Genomic DNA, 24,864 nt, shown 5'->3' on the forward strand with positions numbered 1-24,864 from the left:
TGTCTTACTCAACTGGGCTACAGAGACTGGGTACCGGAATGCTTAGGAAACCACTGATCTGGTAGAATGGGCGCATAAAACACGCAGGAGAAGATTTGTATTACAGAATGTAAGCTCTTTCAATCGTATTCTCGGGTTGGATGAGCATGCTGGAAGACCAGCAGATGACTGGCTCCAGAGTGCTCCGGAGGGGGGGTTGGGGCGTCCCCCCTTTTAGAACACAACAGCTCAGTGGGGGAGATTGATGTACTAACATTGGACTGTTGGTACAGCAGCTCCAACAGGAACTGTCAGGTTTTTTTTTTCGGGTTAGAATAAAAAAATAAAATAAAAAAAAAGCTATTAGTGGGTACCAGGCTTTAAGAGCAAGAAATAAGGATGGTAGGACAATGTCCTAATTAAGGTGGAATGCTAAAACCACCTTCGGGGAAGAATGAGTTGAGCTGAACACAGCTCAGCCATTTACAAGGAACTTTGTATTCTATGCATGAAAACAAATGCAGAGAGGCGAAGGGATGACATCTCGATTCATAAAAAATAAAAAGCAGAGTAGAATGTTCACGTTCCACTGTCGTTACGTGGCACTGTATATAGCTGAGGCTACATACAAACTATCCAGATTTCACAGCTGCTGCATTAGTTAGGGAGGTAAAAAAAGTTTGTTTGGACAAGCTTGCTCCAAAACAAACTATTAAAAGTTCACTGAAACAAGGAAATATGCTGTAATCAAAGGGTGATTTTCTCTATGAAGGAGAAAAGGTCTATCAACTTCAGACACTAGAACAAAACTTAGAACAAGACTCATGGAGTGGGATAATGCTATAGAAGAGGCACCAAGAGGGGCGCGTCCACCAAATTTTTGCCACTGTCCAGTTACCTGAAGGTACACACCTATAAACCCATGGTGTATGAATACTCTGCCTGTGTCCTGTACTGTACGATTAAGATAATAGATACATAGGTTATAGACTTGCTTTTGTGAGACATACAAATAAAAATAATTCACAAAGCTACCAAAGACACGCATACAAATAATTTTTTTATAATTGAAGAACTAGAACAAATACAGAAAACAATACCTTAAATGCATTTGACCTTGTCTGCAACTGGACCCCAAAAATATGGACATTTCCCAAATTTTAATCATTAAACTATAATACTGATGGCAATTGTAGAGTACATTTTATTTTGGTCTGCGAGAGACTTAGAGCAGAACTAAATTTTATCCGAGTATCATAAACTCAAACAGCTATTCAATTATTTTTTAATATTCAAAGCAAACTCGCCCATCCATCCATGTCTTCATGCTTTGTTTTGTTGAGAAATTACTTTGAAAAAAAAACAGCCCTTAGCATTTCTAGCCATGGCCACCTTGAGTAAGGGTAGATAATTCATTTACTTCCTGGAATCCACCTTATCTCAATCATGCAGACAGGAAGGTGTACTTCGCTAAGAAAGCCCTTCCTTCCCTCCTGAAGATTCCTGGGATGTAGGACATCATATTGGCCTAAGCCAGAGACCAGGAATCAACTAAAGAAATGTAAAAATAAATAAATAAAACACATTCAAAACAAGTAAATATAATATACCTCCCTATCGATTTACTCAGGTTTATCATCTTCATGCATTCTATGCATCAAGATAAAAAACCTTCTGTGTGCAGCAGCCTCCCCAAAACCTAATACTTACCTGAGCCCCAGCTCTCTCCAGCGATGTCCACGAGTTCCTCGGCCCTCTGAGACTCTCCTCTTGATTGGCTGAGACACCAGTGGCGCCATTGGCTCCAGCTGCTGTCAAAGTCAGTTAGCCAATCAGGAGAGAGGGGGCGGGGTGACTCAGGGCTTCGTGTCTGAATGGACACAGGGAGCTGTGACTCGGCTCGGGTGCCCCCATAGCAAGCTGCTTTCTGTTAGGGCATGCAGCAAGTGGGAGGGGCCAGGAGAGCTGAAGAGGGACCCGAGAAGAGGATGATCTGGGCTGGTCGGTGCAAAATCAACTGCACAGAGGAGGGAAGTATAATTTTTTTTTTTTTCTCTAAAAATAACAAACTAGAGTTTACAAGCACTTTAAAAAGGTATAAAAATAGTTTGTTGATTGGGAAAGTTTAGTTCCACTTTAAGACTTGGGCGCTTTACTATTCAGCAGGACAGTGACCATAAACACAAGACAGGCTTCAGAAGGGACAGTCTCATGAGAAAGGGAACTAGGTGATATACACAGTATACAAACTAAAATGTTCCCGCGCTTAGGACAATATTTAAAAGAGAACTGCAGCCCCCCCAGAAAATGGAAAAACACCGAGGTGAAATCCGAAAAATTTTAAAAAACTCTAGTGGGGAATATGGCGCTGTTCAAAAGTGTGTATTATTAAAAAGATACCGTAAGAAATGTGTGGTGGCAATATGTGAAAAATACTGTGAACAGATGTATGAATGTTAAACGAAGCGTGTCATGTGTATACCACAAATGTAAAACATCACATAGTACGAAAACCAAAAGTGCAAGTGCGTGGTAAATGATCATAAAAGTAATACATACACTCAAAAAAAATAACACTTAACCAATATATAAAGGTGCGTGATATTGGTGTGAGTTAGCAAAATCGCAAAAGAAACGCACAAAGATGCCCAAAAAATGCACAAGTATCATCAATTGTGTAATAACTAATGTGATAGTGTACCAAAATTTTCAAAAGTCAAGTCCAAATGGTGTAGGTGTCCAAGCAAAATTAAAGTTCTACATAAAAAAAGAAAAAATCTGTGAAAAGTGTCTTGGCATTCCAAAAAGATCCCATGTAAATTATTGTGATCGTTGTATAAACTTTTCTTCTGGAACCCCCGCTTGTGTCCCCACTCACCGGAAGACCCAACCCCTGCAGGGGTAATGGGCAAGTAAAAGTAGATCCACTGGTAGGAATCGATCGGTGTCCCCCTCTATGGTTCCGCGATCTCCTTCCTGGTTGGGTTGTCACTGGTCCTCCTCTGCTGCCTCTTCCAGCGATGTCTGCTCTCTACTTCCTCCCGAGAGGAGAGGTTTTTTTGAGTGTATGTATTTCTTTTATGATCATTTACCACGCACTTGCACTTTTGGTTTTCGTACTATGTGATGTTTTACATTTGTGGTATACACATGACATGCTTAGTTTAACATTCATACATCTGTTCACAGTATTTTTCACATATTGCCACCACACATTTCTTACGATATACACAGTATAGCTTGTGCATGTATTAAAAAAAAAAAGCAAAGGATCATTCCATAGTGAGAGTAAAAATCTAACAGTGGGAACCTTTAAAACTATTAACTGCAGCATTATCAAAGCATACTGACATTCTTTCCTTACAAAGAACGTAAATTTGAAAGGTTCAAGTGTTACATTATATTAAAAAAATCTAGAAATATGATTTTCATGTACTCACACAACTGACCTATAAGTCAATACTAAAAAAAAAAAAATTGTTATTTAGGTATTTGGAAGGTACCCAAAATAATGAAGGAATCTAAAACACTGAAAAATAAAGCAATGTCCTACCCATACAGATTATAAAAAAAACGTACCTTCGCCACATTTGAATATCAGTTTCTATTGAAAATAAAAGGTCTGTTAGTAACCGCTGATGCATTATTGACCATTTAAACTCTGGAATTCGAAACATTGTAGATCTAGAATCTCTTCTCTGGCTGTCAGGGGAAGTCATTCGGTTCATCTCATGTACTGCTGGCTGCTTAACAGCTTCCTAAAAGATAACACAATACAATTAGCTACCAACACTACAAAAAGTCGAAACCAGCTTTTAAAATGTATTAAAAACCTTAGTATTGCTTAGAGGCTCATTGGAAAAGTTCTACTGCCACTATAAAAACTGTAGGTAAAGCTGTATGGGTATATTTGTAAAGCAGTGAATGTGACCCAATCATTCACTGCAGGTGAATCACTAATTTACAACACATGCACCAAGAAGAGACATCTGCAGTGTATTATATAATAATTCCTGTAGAGTTTTCACCTTGACAGTGCTTTATATTTACACCCTTACACTTATAGCTAGCTAATTCACAAAAATGGTCTATAAAACTTTGATAAATCAAAGTCTAAAAATTCTAAACATATAGTTATTCAAATTAATTACCAACAAAAGACTATCAGAACTAATATAAGGACCCCCCCCCTTCACACTGAGGCGTTTTTCAGGCAATTTAGCACTATAAATAGCGCCTGTAAAGTGCCTGGAAACTGCCTCCCATTCATTTCAGTTTGACTTTTTACACTTGGGCGTTGAGCGCTTGCAGGACATTAAGAAAAGTCCTGCAAGCAGCATCTTTGGGGCGGTTTGAAAGCGTTGTATTTAGAGCTCCCAAAATGCCCTGCCCATTAAAATAAATGGGCAGAGCTTCCAAAGTGCCTGAAAAATGATTTGACAGCGCCGCAACATGGGCACTTTTAACCCCCTTTTTTGGGGTTAAAATCTCCCCGCTACCAGCCAAAAAGCACTGCTTAAACAGCGCTAACACGGTCGCGGCCCCAGTGTGAAAGTTTAATCCCCTGAAAAGCTCTAGTGCAGCCAATTAACTCTAGAAGTCACATCCTTAGCTGAATGAAAACCACCTGTGTGCAATTAAAATATCACATAAGCTCAAAATAAATGCACCCGTTTCCGGAAAGATCCTGAGATCCTGAAAGACAACTCACCACCCAACAGACTTGCTAAGGAGAACAGAGAGAATATGTACCCATTTCCAAGGAACGGCTCCCTTGCTGGCTGCTTGAGCAAGGTGTCAGTCCCTCGCTAACAAAAAACAAAAGAATTAAAAAAATACAAAAAAATAAAAAATAAAAAAATGAATAAAGCTCAAAATGATATTCCCCAGCGACAAAGTGACTTCTTGCTCATACATTCAGCAAGGGAACATGAGAGAATTTCTATGCCCTGTATAGTGATCATGTCGCTGGTGAAGTTGTTGCCAGTGAAAGAACAGTAGTGCTCCAAGACCTTTAGTAATTGTATGTAAAAAACATACCAAGGCAATAACTATACATATCCAGGATTACATAGTTAATATGGCTGAAAGAAAGGAAAAAAAAAAAAAAAAAAGACATCCGATAGGTAATAAAACACACACAGAAAACTTCTATTCATACAAACCTATACCCACAAATGATCCAGAGGAAGGCAAAAACAAATTGTGAACCCATTTGCTCCAGAGGGGGGGACAAAAAAACTACTGAGCTAACCAGAACCAGCTCTTTAAGGAGTCGATTCCACATTTCCACAGCTCTTACTGAGGAGAAGCCTTTTCATTTTTTGGAGGTTAAATCTCTCTTCCTTAAGATGTAGAGTGCCCTCTTGTCCTCTATGATGACCTTAAAGTAAATAACTCTACACTAGGTTCACTATATGAACCTCATATATATTTATAAATGTTCATCATACCCCCCTTAATCTCCTCTTAAGAGAGAATAAATTCAGTTCAGCTAATCCTTCATCCTAGCTGAGCTCCTCCATACCTCTTAATCAGTTTGGTTGCCCATCTCTGCACTTTCTCCAGTTCACCGATATCTTTTTTGAGAACTGGTGCCCAAAATGTAACTGCGCATTCCAGATGAGGACTTACTAATGATTTGTACAGGGGCAAATTGATCTCTCTCTGCAGTCCATATCTCCTAATACAAGAATAGATTTAGCTCTCTTTGGAAACTGCATGCCATTATTAAGCCTATGATCTACCAGCCAGATCTTTCTCCACCATGGATTCCCCCAGTACATATGATGCATATTCTTAACCCCCAAATGCATAAGTTTACAATAACGTTAAACCTCGTTTGCCACATAGTCACCAAATTAAACGGTGAACTGACGTTGGCTTGTAAATTGGAAACATCCTGCAAGAATGGTATTCCATTGCATGACTTGGTTTCATCTGCAAAGCCTGAAATTGTACTTTTAATCCCAGAATCTACTTTATATAATTTCTGTTCATATTATATTTTTATTGATATCACATAAAAAGGAACAAGGAGAATTCACCAGTATAAGGTGAACAAATTTTATATAATTTCTAAACATATTAAAAGATAAGGGTTCCAACACTGAATCTTGGGATACACCACTAATTACCTTAGACTATTCAGAGTATGAATCAATAACCACTACTCTCTGAATATGGTATTTTAACCAGTTTTCTATCCATTTACAAACTGATTCTTCCAAGCCTGTAGACCAGGGGTCTCAAACTGGCAGTTGTTGCAAAACATCACGCCTCTGCCTGTGGGAGTCATGCTTCTAACTGTCAGCCTTGCAATGCCTCATGGGACTTTTAGTTTCACAACAGCTGGAAGGCCGCCAGTTTGAGACCCCTGCTGTAAACTTTCCCTTATACATTAGCATATGTGTTAGGAACTGTGTCAAACGCTTTTGCCAAATCCAAGTATACTACAGTGGGGAATAATTTGAACCCCTGCAGATTTTGTAAGTTTGCCCACTTACAAAGATATGAAGGGTCTATAATTTTTTTCATAGATGTATTTTAAATGACACAGAATATCAACCAAAAATACAGAAAAAACACATACCATAAAACAAATGCTATAAATTAAGTTGCAGCTCAGTGAGTAAAATAAGTATTTGATCCTCAGGAAAACTACTTGGTGGAGAAACTCTTGTTGGCAAGCACAGAGGTAAGAGGTTTCTTGTAGTGGTGACCAGCTTTGCACACATGAGTTTGAGTTGCCAAAAGACAGCCAAGAAACCTTAATTATTTAGAGAAGATCTGTTAAGAAGAGTGGACCAAAATCCCTCCTGAGATGTGTGCAAACCTGGTCACCAACTACAAGAAAAGTCTAATTTCTGTGCTTGCCAACAAGGGTTTCTCCACCAAGTACGAAGTCATGTTTTGCTTGGGGATCAAATACTTATTTTACACACTGAACTGCAACTCTAATTTAAAACATTTGTATCATATGTTTTTTTTTTCTGGATTTTTGGTTGATATTCGGTCTCTATCATTTAAAATACACCCATGATAAAAATTATAGACCCTTTATTTCTTTCTAAGTGGAAAACTTACAAAATCTGCCGGGGATCAACCAATTTTCCCCACTGTATGTCTACAGCCACTCCTTTGATTGGCTACCATGCAAAGCTGCACCAGATTCTGGGTGCTTCGGTTTTAGTAAAATCTCCCCCATTTTGTCTTTCATGAATCCATGCTTGTCTATTGCTTAAAATATTTTTTTCTACCAAAAATTCATCTATTAAATTTTCCAATATCTTCCCAACTCAAGAAATTAAAAAGGTCTATTCTTGGTAAAGACTTTGACCTCTTTTTAAAAATAGGCACCACACTGGCCTTGCGCCAATCTAGTGGCACTATGCCAGTCATTAAAGAGTTCCTGAAAATTGTATACGATGGCTGTGACATGACAGATCTCAATTCTTTTAGGACATATGGGTGTATGCCATCTGGTCCAGGTGCTTTATTCAGTCTAAATGTTTATGGACCATATTCATTTTGAGCTATAATGATTCATTTGGGGCCATGTCAATATCATCCCCATTATGGACCTGAGCTCCCCCAAGCTCCTTTGTAGAAGAAGACATTTAATAAATTTGCATTCCCTTTGTTCCCAGTCCCCCACGCCAGATTATTTTGTAAAGGGCCTATATGCTCAGACCTGATCTTTTTACTATTACTATATTTGAATAATTTTTTAGGGTTTGTCCTACTATCTTTTGCAACGGTCATTTGTTTTGAAATTTTTGCAACCTCGATTTCCTTTTTACATATTCTGGTATATTCTAACTTTTAAATGATAGTATTCCTTCATGTTTATATTTTTTTAAAAGCTCTTTTCTTTATTCATAGTTTTTTTAACTTTGACCGTGAGCCACATAGGTTTGTTTTTTAGCCTTTTAAACGCATTGCCTATGGGAATATATTTTGCAGTGTGTTCACATCATTTTGAAGAATTTCTGTTCTGTGTTCATCAATGACAACATTCCCTCCCAGTCTAAGTCTTGGAGAATAGCCCTCAGCCTTTGAAGATTTGCTCTTAGGCCCCTTGCACACAGGCGTCATAATTTACTGATGTTTACTCAGGAACTTGTGAGGCCCATGTGTAAGGGGCCTAAAACAAAAATAGAAAATTCTTCATGATTGCAGTTATTTACTCTGACATGTGTTCATTCATCTATAAGGCCCCTTGCACGCAGGTGTCATAATTAAGCATTTTTACGCGAGTCTAAATGGAGTATATTACAATACTGGCAATGACAAAAGAATTTTACTCGTCCATACGCTTATGCACCTTCTACTCGCCTATACACAGCGTTACTCAAGTCTTTTAATTTTCCAGGTATGTGCTTGTTGTTTACATGTTATGCTACTCTGATGTTCTTTTATACAAACATTAGTAATAAGCTCTGCATGGTTTGAAATTACCAGGTCCAGTTGATCATCATTTCTATGAACTGTACCATAAAACGGTCTTGAAATACATTTATACATTTCTATTCCAGCAGTAACATTACTCCAGTCAATTTTGAGGTAGTTAAAATCCCCCATTATCACTGTGCCAACCATTTTTATCTGTACGAGTCTCCACCTCCTCTAACACTTGGTCGCCTATACCAAACTCCAATGATTAACTTTGTAGTATGCACAACCATATGCAATTCCACCCATAAAGCTTCAGCCCCATCACACTCTCCATCAACTAGGTCCTCTTTCACACTCGCTTTAAGATCACTTCTCACATAGACACAGACCTCACAACCCCTCTGTTTTACCCTGTCTTTCCAAAAGAGCATAGTCAAGAATAGTAATAGTCCAATCATGTGAAGAATTAAGCCAAAATTCAGCAAAATCTATTAAAATCACATTTCTCCTCATGCATCAAAGCTTCCAACGCACCTATTTTGCTTGGCAGATTTCTGAAATTGTGATAAATATATGAAGCAGCACTAAATAATTTAACTCAATATTGTGAAAACACAAAAATACAAATCAATATAATGACTGAAAACTTATTAGGTGAAAAACACGTATAAAGAAATAACACCAAATATATAAATAAGTGTGTATAAGAGCCCATTCGCAAGGGCTAAAAAGGAAAAATATATGTGAAACAAGAAAGTCCAAATGAAACAATCCATGATTCACTTGCTCCACCAGTGTCACCGCAATCACAATTCGTAGTGCTTTCACCACCAGGTTGCTCTCCCAAAAAGCAGCAGGCTGCGTGGCTGCACCGGACTCTCCCAAAGGTCAGCAATCGTGCGTGTAACGAAGCTTCGTAGCCATGTTTCATCAAAGATGATGTCTTCGAGGGACAGGCTTGTCTGTTGCTTTCTGGGAGAGCAATTGTATCTGTTTTTATTGCTATATGCAAGTTTTTTTTTAAACCTATTGCCCAAGGATTTGCTTAGTGTGATTCCCTTTGCAAGTTTCACTTATTTTTTGAGTAAATGTTTTTTATGGGTTACACTATGGGCATATATGCATTTTATTTTTCATCCTGCTTAGAAAAAAACCCTGACTGGATCACGTTTGGCACTTTGGAGTTTCCCTTCATAAGGAGATGCAACACGTGCATTTGACCATACCATATGATCGTCCACAGGATTCGGTAAGAGGCTTTAATACTTGGTGTCACCTGGTTGTGGAAGCACTACTAATTGTGATTGTGGGGACACTGGTGGAAGTGGATTGTGGCCGATTTGTTTTCTTTGAACCTTGTTTAACATATATTTTTCCATTTTAGCCCTTGTGAATGGGCTCTTATGGACACTTATTTATATATTTTGTGTGATTTTATACATGTTTTTTACCTAATAAGTTTGATGTTATTATATGGATTTATTTTTGTGCTTTCACAATATTGAGTTCAATTTTTTAGCGCTGCTTCAGATATTTATCATAGTTCTTGCATTTAGTGTCAGATTGCTTAAGCGGTTGCTCATTTGTAATTTACTTTTTTTTAGCGCGGATAGCTTATATGATTTAAGACTTCTGAATTTGGAGAACAAACTTTCAGTCATGGTCACTTTTTTTTTTTTTGTACAAAAAAAAAAAAAAAATAGTACCAATTCCAATAGTTGTTTGTAACATGAGAACCTTATCTGCCATAGCCCTCCCCCTATCTTCCCCCATTCCACCCATTAGGGACTGACACATGATTTACCTGTCTGCCCATTATAAGGTCATTCACCCTCTCACCTCAATCATAGTTGAAATACTCTTCCAGCCTTCCCATAAACCTCTCCCCAGCACAGCAGACCCCTTTTCATTTAGGTGCAAACCATATTTAGCATGTAGGTTGTAATCCAATGAAAAGTCAGCCCAGTGCTATAGAAACCCTCCTCGTTAAACCAGGTCTTTAGCCATGCATTCAGTTTTTTAAGTGGCCAGTCTTTCCTGTTTTGCATATGGCAGAGGCAATATTGCACAGAATATCACCTTGGAGGCCCTTCCCTTCAACTTGCAGCCTAGTCCTTTAACCACTTGACCTCTGGAAGGTTCACCCCCCTTCATGATTAGGGCACATAACTGAATAGCAATTGAAAACCACCATCACAGAAGCATGCATGTTCATACACAAAGTCCGAACAGATGTCCATATGAATTAAAAGTAAATACCTCACTCAACACTTTCAAAGGTTGATCGGATTCACCATTTGAACTGGCTTTTAGTTCTAAGTTTTCAGTATCAGAAGCAATACTCGACACATCAAGCTTGGCAATTTTTTTTTCAGAGCTCTGAGCATCCAATGTGTTGCTTTTTTGATCCCCAATATCAATGGAGCCATTTGTACTGGTAGAAACTGCACCTTCCTCTCTAGGTACTGAAGAAGCTTCAACATTTTCCGTGGGCATAGATGGTGCTGTAATGTCTTCTTGAATGGCACTGTCCTGTGGTGTAGTGTCTGTAGAAACTATGCTGGAAGGTACATTCAAAGTGTCAGGAATATTAGCACACTTTACCTGTGTACTTTCTACTTCACTACTATTTTCGGTGTAGGTTGCCTTCTCCTCTGCTTCTAAGCTTTCACTCTGTACGGAAGTCTCAACCTTTAGTGACAAGTCTGAACTCTGTACTTCTTCATTCAAATCTTCATTTGATTTGATTTCCCCATCATCCAGTTCTTTTGTTAAACTCTCTGTAGAACCAGCTTGATCAGCCACAGTACAATTAGCCCCTATATCTTCACTCTCATTTGAAAGGAGGACAAGGCTAGGTGCATGCACTTGAGTGCCAGTAGCTTGTTCATCTACATGAACCTCATTTTGATTTTCTGTTATATCAACTTCTGCAACATCTTCACCATCTTTTTGTTTCAGGTTTTCTTTTGTATGAGAATTGTTCTCTTCCCCTTCAGTTCTCTCTTCTGTATCTACAGTTTCACCAGGTAGTGAATTATCTATATTTGATGGCGCCTCTGTGAATTCCAAAGGTGGAGTCTGAGGCCTGCTTTCAAATGTTCTGCTGCTTCCAGAAACAGTGGGTATTGGCCTTGAGGGTCCGGGTCCTATTTCACCATCAACCTGACCTTCGTAGTCTCTGAATGCCTGGGCCAAGCTTTCCTTATGCATTTCAAAAGTGACCTAAAATTGATTTAAAAAAAAAAAACACATTTTATTTAAGTTTATGGCAGTTAGCGACATAATTTGAGCATGATGGCATTCGGACAGTGAAAAGACTAAACTGTGATTTTAATAATACAGCATAAAGAGTGGTAACATGCACAACCCAGCATTCATTAGCGCATGTTCCTTCTCCAGGGGAGCACTATAAAGACATAGTTCTATCATGCATTAGTAGAATAGTCGTAACACCTTTAAGGAATGTGTGTGGAGTAGGACATTAACTTTAGCAACAAATCAAAACTTTTACTTTTTGGTACCCAAAATACCTCAAACATTCACATGTGGCCATATCATGACTACTAAATCAACACAAACTGGATAAGGACATACAATAAAACAAAGTGAATAAAAAAATTGAAAAAATAAACTACTAAAGCAGAAGTTTGTATACTTTATTTTTGGTATGTCAGTGCATATAACCTAACTTGCAATAACATTAAACCTATCCAAAGTATGGCACACCCAAGTCAAACTGAGGTGCAGCGATTTCTCTGGTTATTTGTAAATAGCAAGTCAATAAACAAGTCAATTTATTTTTTGAATGTATGTACTTTGCATATGTAATGAAAAGCCTCCACACGGCAATTAATTGCTAGGTTTTGTTTTAAATGTGCCAGCTAAAAGAACAATCATTAATCTTTACTGCAACTGGAAAGCTAATCCATAACTGTAAACTGCGAAAACAATTTTTCACAGTACTAATTCCTGCACTGTTAGTTTAGCTTCTTCTCACAGATAACTAAAATGGACACCAGTTTCTATGAACATGGTATGTTACAAAATAACTACAACTGTATCATTCTATTAAAGCAAGACAATAAAGATCCTTGCTTTATCTTAATATGTGATTTGATTTTGTGTTAAGATCACTTTTATGCAGAAATCATGTCATGATACACTTATCTCAAAAGAAGGGACCTTCCAGTTAGGTAATACAAGAAAACTGTCTGAAGAAATATCAATTATTAAAAAGCTAAAGTATTATGAATATAGTGCACCGTTTATGATTCAAGAATTAATGTGGCAATATGTGTTATTTAATTTGCATGAACAGGAGTTTGAAAAATAAAAAAATACTACAAACACCTCTGGCTTGGCTAGGTATGTTGCTTTTTATGCATCACTGACTAGCAAGCCAATGTTATGGTGCTGATAAAATGATCTGGATTGTGCTACTGTCAGATCAATCAGAAGAAAAACATTCACTAAGAGCAGACATGCGAGTCATTTTCCAAACAAAGACAAATTAAATAATTATTAATAACTATATTTTTAAAGCGGTGTAGCTCTAACGTGGGTGTAAAAATCTGACAAAATAGTTTTTTTTTCCCCACAGTAAACTGCTTCAATACTGACGACACACTCCCCAATGAAGTTGTCACTTTGTCACATTTGTTGTCATTTATTGATGCAATTCTTCAGTAAGAAGATGGAAATTAAGTTTGACTAGAAGCAGCACTCCATGCCGATATCAGCAGTAAGGTCAAGAATTTGCAGATAGATAAAGAAAACAAGCCACCCTCCAGAAGGAAATGTCTGCTGGTTTAACCTTCCCCACAAACCGGTATGCATAGGTGACAAAAGGCAACAAGTGGAGTACAACAGTTTTGAATTCAAGCCTGATGTACACATAAAAATAAAAAAATTATAGTGGCCAAAAATTTTTTACAAAGATCGCTTATTTAAATAACAAAACTGTTTTTATATTTCAATAAATATAGTGAAACCTTTCCTTCAATTTCTTGTAAAACAAAATGAGCACTAAGGAGTATGAAAATGAGCACTAAAGGAGTACACAGGATTATAGGCACCTTTGCAGCCACTTTTATTTTGCAAAAGGTGCAAAAAAAATAAATAAATAAATAAATAAAAATAAAAATAGATTGCTTAAAAATGTTGCTTCGTACTGCAACATTATCCTTTTTTTTAATAAAAAAAAATAAAGGAAAAAAAAAAAAAAACTAACTTGCTTTGCATCATGCCAGAGTGGCATCTAGCTGAAGAGGAATGGAAATAATTGAGCCAGTGAAAGAACTGCAGATGCTTGGGTAATGATAGCTCACTTAACTTCCCAACCTTACCCCACTGCTGGAACACTCTCAACAATTCTGAAGCTCTACACAAAACACAACTGTTCATACATTCCATACATTGTACTGAAATCTGCTAACTTACATGCTGTTTGGAAATGTCAAACAAAAAGGCTTCAGTAAAGCAGATAAAAATGAAACTAGCCATTAAAACATAGAATATGGGAGGAGATGCATGTTTTCAGCAAATTGCATACTGTTAAACTGCTGTTTTTTTTTTTTTTTTTTTTAAGAATGTACACAGGGTTGCTCACTGCTTCACATATAGATTACGTGAGCTAAGAAAATTCAGTTAAAGCAAATTGGTAACAAGAGAAATTATAACATTTCACATGCAGACACTTTTTAAGATCTTTAAAATATATGCAGCCACTTAAACTTAGCCGCCAAGAAGTTCGCTGACCTGGACATTTAAAAGTCAAAGGGCACACATGCTTGAAGATTGTTAATCACATCAATTGCAGAACAAATGCTTAGTATGATAGTTTAAAACCGGGAATGCAGCAAAACAAAGGTTTGTCAAATGCAATCAAAATTAATAAAAATGATATCTTTATGGAGTGTTCAAATACTATAAAAAGTGGTTATCGCAAAGTTATATATTTTAAAGCATTTAAAACAAACGTTTTTTTATTGTACTTTAAATTCAAAGTAGAAATATAGAAAATACAAAATTATACATGCTATATCATATATATTACACTGGTTTTATACATAGAATAAATATTAGCTTGCATATGTACATTCCTTTAACCCAGATTTTTTGCCTCCACAGCAGCAAAAAATAAAGAAAAAAAATTGGAAAAATTTAAAAAAAAATGTATAAAAGACACACAGACATTCTGTGTACTTTTGAAAAAAATAATGAGTCGTACAATTATGCTGTTGAAGCAGTTACTGCTTATAAAGTGTGGTGCAGCTGTGGGAGGAGAGGGCTACATTGACAAACAACTACCCTGCTACAAAGGTGGCAGGAAATCTATCATACTGGACAATAAAATTGCAATTGAGTTTCTTTGGCTTTTTATAGCAGACGCACGTATCATGATATGTAGCACTGCAAAGCCTTTCCACTTTTGGAACATTTGTTCTTTTATCGAAGAAAGGTGTCTTAAATTGGTTAGCCAAAGGCTATGGCTGCCTTAAAACAATGAAAGGAGTGAATTGAAAATTACTTATACCCAGAATCAAGAACAGACGTGCTGCTTAAAGAACTGGTCAGTACATTGAAAATTTTCAAATCACTAGGTGATCAATTACCTGGTGTAAAAATAAAATGTATAGTCTCATAAAAAAAGGGAGGATTAGTAAACGTAAGATCATTCTTATTATAGTAAATTATAGACAGATCACAATGCTTCTTTACATTGCCATCATAGCCCTACGCTTTCACAGCATGCCTGCACCCCCTTGTGGATGCAGAAGAGACATGTACATTAAAAACTGAATGTCACAAGATAGATTCAATCTGATTAAAACGCAATGGGTAAAAAAGAAAAAAAAAAAAAACACACACACACACACACACACACACACACACACACACACACACACACTGAAGGAATTTAAAGGCCAACCAGCAGAATTTTTAATAAGCCAGGAAATATGAACATCCACTGACTTCAATGCAAATGAGGGCCAAAATATGGATGCCAGAAGTTCTTTCTAAAACACCAGTGCTACTTGGCTTGTAGAATTTTTCCAGACCCTTAGTATAATATAGTAGTAAATTATATGTTTGCAAAGACCCTCTTTTTTTCCTTTCACTTTTCAGTTATTCATGAGTGTGCGCATTTAGGAGGGCCTATTTTTATTTAAAAATGCAGCAATAAAATCACAAAACCTTGTGTTGCATGCATTATTTAAAAATCTGTAAATGTAATAAATGTAAATATCTTGCATTAAGAAATATCAAATCCTTGTGTTGTGGAGGCTCTAAATGAATATAAGTTAATACAAATTGTCTAAACATGGCAAAACCACCTTATAATTGGCCTCCACCAGTCAGTCATTAAAATAACTAAAGAAATTTCAACCAATAAAATACTATTATTAGCCTAGGTAATACAAATGTAACATAAGGAAAAGGGTCAAAATAGTATAGGAGGGCTGGAGTGTGAGAAAAAGAAATCTCTGGATTTAAGTTAAATATTGAAGCTGGTTTTATTATTTTGTCTTTTAAAGACGAAGTTCACCTTTACTTAAAAAATATTAAATGTACATTTTTGCAGGTAAAAAAATTTGCACTTTTTTTTTTTAAAAACAAGTGCCTGCAAAGTCAGGCTCCTGCACGCACTGCCCCACTGCCCACGGCTCTGTTGCCATACTTCTGTACAGGCAATGTGAATAAATTATATGCATGCTGACCAAAGCGCCCACAGTTCTTCAAACTACAAGTCTGTCTGCAGTGGTGGCAGACAGTACTAGTAGTTTATTCCTTAACAGGAGTCTGTGAATGAATGAATGAATAAATGCGGCTCTGTGGGGGTACAGCCATGCATAGCTGCGCTATTTTTCAAAAGTGACAGTGGGTGCAGGGAGAAGAACAGAACAGAGGGAGGTTGGGATTGGGAGGAGAGGGGACAGGGACTGGAACATGTTCCATATTCCACTCGTATTTAGAACATGTTCCAAAAGTAAACATCATTTAATGGGTTGGGCTGGAGTTCTGCTTTAAGAAGCTTCACAGTCCAATAGCTAAGATAGTGCACCAGACAATCAAACACTTTGTAGAGGAAAGTTGGGGGAAAAAAAAAAAATAATAAACAAACAGCCACACAAGGGTTGATTTACTAATAACTAAAAAGCTCTGCATAAAAACAATTCGCTTCAATTTTTTTTTGGTTAGAAGCAGATTGGCTACCATGCACGGTTGCACCAGATATTGCACTCTCCTGTTTTAATAAATTAACCCCAGTTGTTAGTTTAACCACTTGAATACTGGGCACTTTTACCTCCTTACTGCCCATGCCAAATTTTCAGCTTTCAGTGCTATCGCACTTTGAATGACAGTTGTGCGGTCATGTAATACTATACCCATATGAAATTTTTCTTTGAGACAGAGCTTTCATTTGGTGGTATTTAATCACCACTGGGTTTTTATGCATAAACAAACAAAAACAGGAAAAAAAAGTTTTTCTTAGTTTCTATTATAAAATTTTGCAAAGTAATTTTTCTTCTTCACCGATGTGCACTGAGGCTGCGCTGATGGGCACCGATAACCAGAACACTGATTATCAGTGCAGCCTATCGGTGTTGTTAAAGTACTGACAGCCTTGCCAGGTATTGACTGTCCTTTCCTCACACAGGCATAGCATGTGAGGAAAGGACTGCCAATATTCAGCAAGTCTGTTTACATGTGATCAACTGTGATTGGACACAGCTGATCACATGGTAAAGGGCTGCTGTGATTGGCCCTTTACTGCAATCTGATCAGCTGTGTGCAAAGCGGGTGTGGTTCTGGGAGGACATCCATGGACACCTTCCCAGAACTGGAAGCCCACGGTGTAGCCGTCTTTTGGCTATAGTGCAGACTGGAAGAGGTTAAAAGTAGGGCTGTTAACTGATTAAAAAAAAAAAATCGATCAAACATTTTAATCGATTAATCAACTAATTTCGATGCACATACAAAGCCAACTACTTTTAGCTGATCTCCTTGCATTGTACTGTGCATGCGCTGCACTTGTGCAGTACAAACTACTACGGTGATGCCGAAAATTGCCAAACAGCTGTGAGTGAACTCTACACCGCACATGCGCAATTAACTTGACATTCTACCAAACTATGCCCCGCACGCTCCCGATGCTCATGCTACTCTGCAAGGGGCAGGTATATAATTACTGTTAAATCATGTAAGCCTTCATTTCTTTAAACAGGCTCCACAAACAGCTCTACCCATTAATTTAAAATTCCATCTCTTCTGTAGCCATCCTCCCCTTACACGATATAACAGTAATAATAGGCCCGCCCTTTGCGGATGGCATCGTCTGGTACAATGACATGTTAATTGCACATGCACGGTGTACAGCTCACTCACAGCTGTTTATGTTCGGCAATTATCGACAGCTCCGTAGTCCTTTGCACTGCGCCTGCTCCTAGCCTCCTTTCCCAGTCGATGCCTACTACAGAGAAACGGGTGGAGCTTTAGGACCTGACGTCACCACTTTCCAGCTGACTGGCTTATGCCGCAGCTGTGATTTTTCGTTTGAATTTTTTTTGTTAAATGCCTGTATGATGTCAGTTGTCCAAGATAAGGAATAAAAGGATTTTTTTTATCTACTGCACCATGAGGCGCTTTTCTTTCCTCCCCTAAATACTACATCACACCTCACGAGTGATCCTATGTGAACAAGTAACACAGGGAGAACACTGCAGCCTTTTGAACCGATATTGTTCAGAAGTGCCTGGTGAGGAGTGAATCCCAGCGGATGTCGGAAGCAGCCGTCCCCGTCCTAGATATGTGGTTTGTCTGAGCCCATAAGATCTCTGTAGTGAGAGTCCTATGTATCTGGTAAGCGGCCCCTTTTTTACACCATTATCGCCCCGCTCGGGAGAATACTTGATAAAGATAATGCTTCCAGGTCATAGAAGGACTTTTCTTTAATGAAGTCTCTTATATATATCTTCTTGATGGTATAAGGACAATATTAAGCCCTCTGACTGATGTCACATTTATATTTAAATGAACTATTTCTCAGTTTGCAGTTTAGGTTGATTTTTATTTTCACATATGTATTTGTACACTTTAGGTTGCGCACCTTATTTCACTTATACATCTTATTAGAACCGTATATTCAGGTTTTTCTAGGCTGCAGAACCTACACTAAAATTAAAAATATTATATTTACTAATTTATCACTCAATTCATTTCTAATTTATTAGGGGGTAGCGCGGATTGCTTGCATTTTACAAAATTTGGGACCGTTGTCATTTATACAGCGATCAGTGCTATAAAAATGCACGGATTACTGTAAAAACAACACTGGCAGGGAAGGAGTTAAACACTAAGGGGCGATCAAGGGGTTAAGTGTGTCCTAGGGAGTTATTCTAACTGAGGGTGGGGATGGGCTACCACTGACATGACAGCGATCACTGCTTCTGATGACAAAGAGCAGTAGATCTCTGTCATGTCACTAGGCAAAACAGGGAAATGCCTTGTTTACATAGGCATCTCCCCGTTTTGCTAAAGAGACAAGACCAAAATTTAAATCTCACAGACACAAGAGCATCCTAACCGACGGAATCATCTGGGCCACTTGCGTACCTATGAAATGAGAAGCAATAGACCTTTGGAAGAAAAACTCCTGAAGCCGAGACTTGTCCTTTAAAATTGGTACTTAAAGAGGAGGTCCAGCCTGGCTGAAAAAAAATGTAAAGTCAACAGCTACAAATACTGTAGCTGCTCACTTTTAATATTAGCGCACTTACCTGTCCAGGGAGCCCGTGATGTTGGCACCCCAGCCGATCTTTGGATCGACTCCCGGGTGCTGCTGCTGCCATGCCTGATAAAGGGACCAGGCAGTGAGGCTTCACTGCTGGTTCCCTACTGCGCATGTGCAAAGCACGCTGTGCATTCCAATTGGCCCAATAGTGGGGGAAGGAGGAGGGGGGCAAAACTTCCAGGAGATCACGGGTCGTCTCAGCCGCCCCCCCTCAAAGGGTCCAAATGTGAAATGTGACACCGGGGGGGGGAGGGGGTAGCCTATAAGCGGAAGTTTCACTTTTGGGTGGAACTCCGTTTTAAGGCCAACTTCAAATTCTACACCTGACTGGAGAAAAGCCAAAAACCGGCCCATCACATATTGACAGGGATGAAATTTCTTAGCCTCACATCAGCCTATAATATTTCCAGGTCCTATGGCAAATATTCCTGGAAGAGGCCTTCCTGGCTCTCAAAATGTGGGAATGACCATGTCAGAAACTGCTCTCCCCTTCAGAACTTGAGTTCCAATAGCCAAACCATTAAGTTCAGGGACTGTAAAGCAGGATGGAACACTGGCCCAAGACAGGAGGTCCAGTCAAGCTGGAAGTGCCCAAGGGCCATCCACCGCCAAGTTCACAAGTTTAAGTGGGCTTAAAACATTCCTCTGGGCCAAGCTGGTGCGATCAGAATCACTAGCTTTCCTTCCCCTCGCATCCTGTGCAACAGACATGAAAGAAGCTGAATTTGCCGAAAAGCATTATTTTAGATAGAACTGGTCCCATGGTGTTAATGAGGATCTGTCTACCGCAAATGCCTGTGGGTCTCTTGTTCTGGAGACAAATCAGTCCAGTTTTGTATTGAATCTGGATGCCAGAAGATCCACACTGGGTGTGCCTCATAGCTGGCAAAGTGCCCTGAATACGTCGGGATGAATAGACCTCCCCTCTGGCGCCAAACAGTAGCAACTGAGGAAGTAAACCTGCCAATTTTCCACCCCTGGGATACAGAATTAGAGCCACCTCCTCCTGGGCAGCCAGGATGCTGGTACCCCCCTAATGGTTGATATGTGCCACAGCCATGGCACTAACTGGATCCTGGCTGGAAACACCTGCAGCTGCCCCGTCCAGTGCAACAGAGCCAGACGGACAGCTCAGTGCTCCAGAATGTAGATTGGTAATAATCTTTCCTAGGGAGACCAAGTCCCCTGAATCAAAAGGGACCCAAGAGCAGCACCCCCATCCTGTCAGATTGAAATTCATAGTCAGCACCTTACAGGCAATCCGAAAAAAACATCTTCCTGCCTCTAACTTCCAAGGAGCCATGCACCAGACCAATGCCCTTTGGGTATCAAGATTCAACTTAATCTTCTTCCCTTCTAACAGGATATTCCTCTGTAATGGCCTGGAATGGAATGGAATTGAGCGTATGGAACAACTTCGAACGTTACAACCATGTTTCTCAGCAGTCTCATACAAAGATGCATACAAACACCGAATTTCTCAGAGAAAATAACTTTTCTGGAAGCAGCAGCTTTATTTGGACAGTGCCCAGCTTGACACCCAGATACTCCAGACTCTGCATTGGTTCTAATGCCAATTTCTACATATTGAAAACTCAACCCAAGCTTTCCAAAATATGGACCGCAAGAGACATTTTGCCTTACTGATAAGCTGACTGTTCTCTAAACAACAGATCATCTGGGTACTCCAGAATGCGTATTGCTTGAGTCAGACTCAGGCCCAGAGACAGCATCTGTTTTGTGAATACTTAGGGAGATTTAGTCAGCTGAAAGTATGCCTCCTCAGCTGATTTACTTAAATATTTGACATCATAAACCGAGGAGGGGGGAACTCCAATCTGTACCCCTGAGTGACCGTAGAAAGGACCAAACTGTCCTCCCCCTGGGACTAACAGCCTGAGAACCAGAAAGGGCTGTCTAGATGAGCTACAACCGGATGTAAGAGGAATGGATGCTCTATATGCTGGGCACTTACCTTTCTTCTTGGGAGGTAAGTGGGAACTCTTACCCTCAAAAATTGAATGCATTTATCCAGATCACTCCCGATTAAACATTCTGCATGATAAGGGAAACATGCTAACTTTTTACATGGCAATTCTGCAGACCAGCTTTTTAACCACAGAACCTTGCACATACAAATGTACACCACAGCAAAGCAAGAGATTTGCTAAATGGAGTGCTTTATGGCCGTCGCTGCAAAATAAAGAGCAAAGGGCAACTCATCTTCAGCAGCACACCCTTTGATGTGTGTCAAGTTCTTTTAGACCACTCACTTAATGCGATGCTTAAGACCTTAACATACCCCAAAGGCTGCCACCACTGGCTGCATAGCGGATCCAGCCACGGAAAAAGAGGCTTTGAACAGCATCTCCAAACTTTTGTCAAAGTCAGACCTAAACATCAACCACACATGAAAAATTCTTACTGAGATACAATACTGCCACATCTACTGAAGGCGTTGTCTTTTTCTTTATAAACTTTTCCTCCATCAAATAAAGTTGAGCAAACCACTTTGGCAGCACAAACACCCTGTTCAGGTGACTTCAATGCAAGGAAAAAGCCTGACAATTCTCTGGAGAACGTAATGATCCTAGAGAAGAATATTTAACAGACGAGTATTTGGGGCAGGTGGCAATTTGAAATTAGAATTAAACTACAAACCTTGCTAGAAGGCATAAATTGGGATAAAATCTTAGCAACAAAGAACACGGAGGAGAGATGGGTTTGCTTTAAGAGCATATTAAAATAAGGGCATTAGCCAATGCATCCCGTTTGGTAATAAATTTAAAAGGGCGAACAAAAGTCCTGGATGGCTTAACTCCAATGTAAAAATGCATATAAAAGCAAAGGAGAAGGCCTTCAAAAAATACAGGGTTGAGGGATCATCAATCAGCATTCAGACTTTATAAAGCATGCAACAAGAAATGTAAGTTAAGGGTGGAAATACAGCACTGTCTAGCAAGCCATTCTACTAAAAAGTAGTACCATAAAAAATGGGTCCTGCTGCAGCTTAAATGTGAGATACACACAAAGTAGTAATTTCAAAAGGAAAAGCTGCGCAGCATGAGACTATAAAAATGTGGTAGCATATATCCACATATATTAAAATCTCCATTTCAAATGGGGGATAAAATTACTCCAAATCTAATAATATAAAACACTAAAGTTCATGGATCTATAATATAACCATGTGCATCATGATGTTTGAACATAAATGCATTAAAAATTGGCCACACAATAGATTTCAAAAGTGTCCTTTGAAAAATTAATATCAACAGAAAGTCCTCTAAAAGAACAATGTTGCCAATCGCATAGTATTCCCAATTATATGAAATGTCCTCAATTCACTGGTTATTAGTGACCTAAAACAGAAAACACCGCAGAAGTAGTGATTTGGGATAGAAAGATTCCTCCACCTGGGAAATAACTGCCGCTTACCAGCTGCGTTGATCTCTTTTTAGGGAGATCGCATCCGCTTACGGCTTATACCCCAGCCAGCGTCTCTATAATTGTCGACCAGATGTCACCTCTCTTTCTGCTAGAATTGCCTCTGAGTGACTCACGATCAGCAGTTCCCCCATGTTAAGAAGAGCTTCCATAGTGTAATTCCGTAAACATTTATCATAAAAACAAGATTGCACTTACAAGATTATCCAGAGTAAAAAGCGTTTAAAAGTCATTTGAGCCGGCCGGCTCTTGATAGTCGCCCGTTGCTTCCGGGACTTTGCATTGTTTTGGTGACGTCAGCACGCAGCTCCTCCCCGGGACTTCGCGTTGTTTTGGTACGTCAGTATGCCGCTCCTCCCCGGGACTTCGCGTTGTTTTGGTGACGTCAGCACGCCACTCCTCCCAAAGGAGGAGCGGCATGTTGACATCATCAAAACAACGCAAAGTCACGGAAGCTACGGGCGACTATCGAGAGCCAGCCTGCTCGAATTACTTTTAAACGCTTTTTACTCTGGAAAATCTTTTAAGTGCAATCTTGTTTTTATGATTAATAAATGTTTACGGAATTACACTACAGAAGCTCTTCCTTTTAACATGGTGAACTGCTGATCTTGAGTCACTCAGAGGCAAGTCTAGCAAAAAGAGAGGTGACATCTGGTCGACAATTATAGAGACCCTGGCTGGGGTATAAGCCATAAGTGGACGCGATCTCCCTAAAAAGAGATCAACGCAGCTGGTAAGCGGCAGTTATTTCCCAGGTGGAGGAATCTTTCTATCCCAAATTACTACTTCTGCTGTGTTTTCTGTTTTAAGTCACTAATAACCAGTGAATTGAGGACATTTCATAAAATTGGGAATACTATGCGATTGGCAACATTGCTTTTTTAGAGGACTTTCTGTTAATATGAATTTTTCAAAGGACACTTGACATCTATTGTGTGGCCAATTTTTAATGCATTTATGTTCAAACATCATGATGCACATGGTTATATTATAGATCCATGAAATTTAGTGTTTTATATTATTAATTAGATTGGGAGTAATTATATCCATTTGATATGGACATTTAATATATGTGGATATATGCTACCACATTTTTATAGTCTCATGCTGCGCAGCTTTTCCTTTTGAAAGAAATGTAAGTGTGCAATAAGGATGGCTAGGATAAAACATGAAAGACACATTACGGAGGAGAACAAAAAAAAAAAAAAAAAAAAAAAAGAAATTCTTTAAGTATGTAAACAGTAAAAAAGGGAGGACAGACCATATTGGCCCCATAAAGAATGAGGAAGGACATCTTGCTACAAAGGATGGGAAGATGACAAAGTTATTGAATTTATTCTTCTCTTCAGTCTTCACGAGGGAATCAGGGGGGCTTCAGTAACCAAAACTGCAGTGTTTATCCTCATGACACATCACAGGAAGCACCTCCATGGTTAACAGAGGACAGAATTAAAATTAGAATTGGGAAACTTAACATTAATAAATCACCGGGACCAGATGGCTTGCACCCAAGGGTACTTGGGGAACTCAGTCAAGTAATTGCCAGACCATTGTTCCTAATTTTTACTAACAGTCTACTGACCGGAATGGTACCAGCTGATTGGAGAAAAGCCAATGTAGCACCAATATTTAAAAAGGGCCCAAAACACATCCCTGTGAATTACAGACCAGTTAGCCTAACATCAATAGTATGTAAACTCTTGGAGGGGATGATAAAGGACTATATACAAGATTTTAGTAATGAGAACGGTATCATTAGCAGTAATCGGCATGGATTCATGAAGAATCGTTCTTGCCAAACCAATCTACTAACCTTCTATAAGGAGGTGAGTTGCCAGCTAGATAAAGGAAGGCCCGTAGACGTGATGTATCTGGATTTTGCAAAAGCATTTGACACAGTTCCCCATTAACGTTTACTGTACAAAATGAGGTCCGTTGGCATGGACCATAAGGTGAGTACATGGATTGAAAACTGGCTACAAGGACAAGTTCAGAGGGTGGTGATAATGGGGAGTACTCAGAATGGTCAGGGGTGGGTAGTGGGGTCACCCAGGGTTCTGTGCTGGGACCAATCCTATATAATTTGTTCATAAACAACCTGGAGGATGGGGTCAACAGATCAATCTCTGTATTTGCGGATGATACTAAGCTAAGCAGGGCAATAACTTCTCTGCAGGATGTGGAAACCTTGCAAAAAGATCTGAACAAATTAATGGGGTGGGCAACTACATGGCAAATGA

General features: G+C 38.9%; 1 protein-coding gene across 1 annotated transcript in view; it reads right to left on the reverse strand.

The window, feature by feature from the left end:
- The window catches only part of LRBA (LPS responsive beige-like anchor protein), a 1,038,582-nt gene that overhangs the window by 874,694 nt on the left and 139,024 nt on the right, over positions 1-24,864 (reverse strand). The window contains exons 22-23 of the mRNA XM_073604899.1: positions 10,636-11,601; positions 3,559-3,737 (exon numbers count right to left, since the gene is read on the reverse strand). Of these exons, the coding sequence (XP_073461000.1) occupies positions 3,559-3,737; positions 10,636-11,601 (1,145 nt within the window). The remainder of the gene's footprint in view (positions 1-3,558; positions 3,738-10,635; positions 11,602-24,864) is intronic.

Source organism: Aquarana catesbeiana, linkage group LG01, assembly GCF_042186555.1.
Source record: "Aquarana catesbeiana isolate 2022-GZ linkage group LG01, ASM4218655v1, whole genome shotgun sequence".
Taxonomy (NCBI): domain Eukaryota; kingdom Metazoa; phylum Chordata; class Amphibia; order Anura; family Ranidae; genus Aquarana; species Aquarana catesbeiana.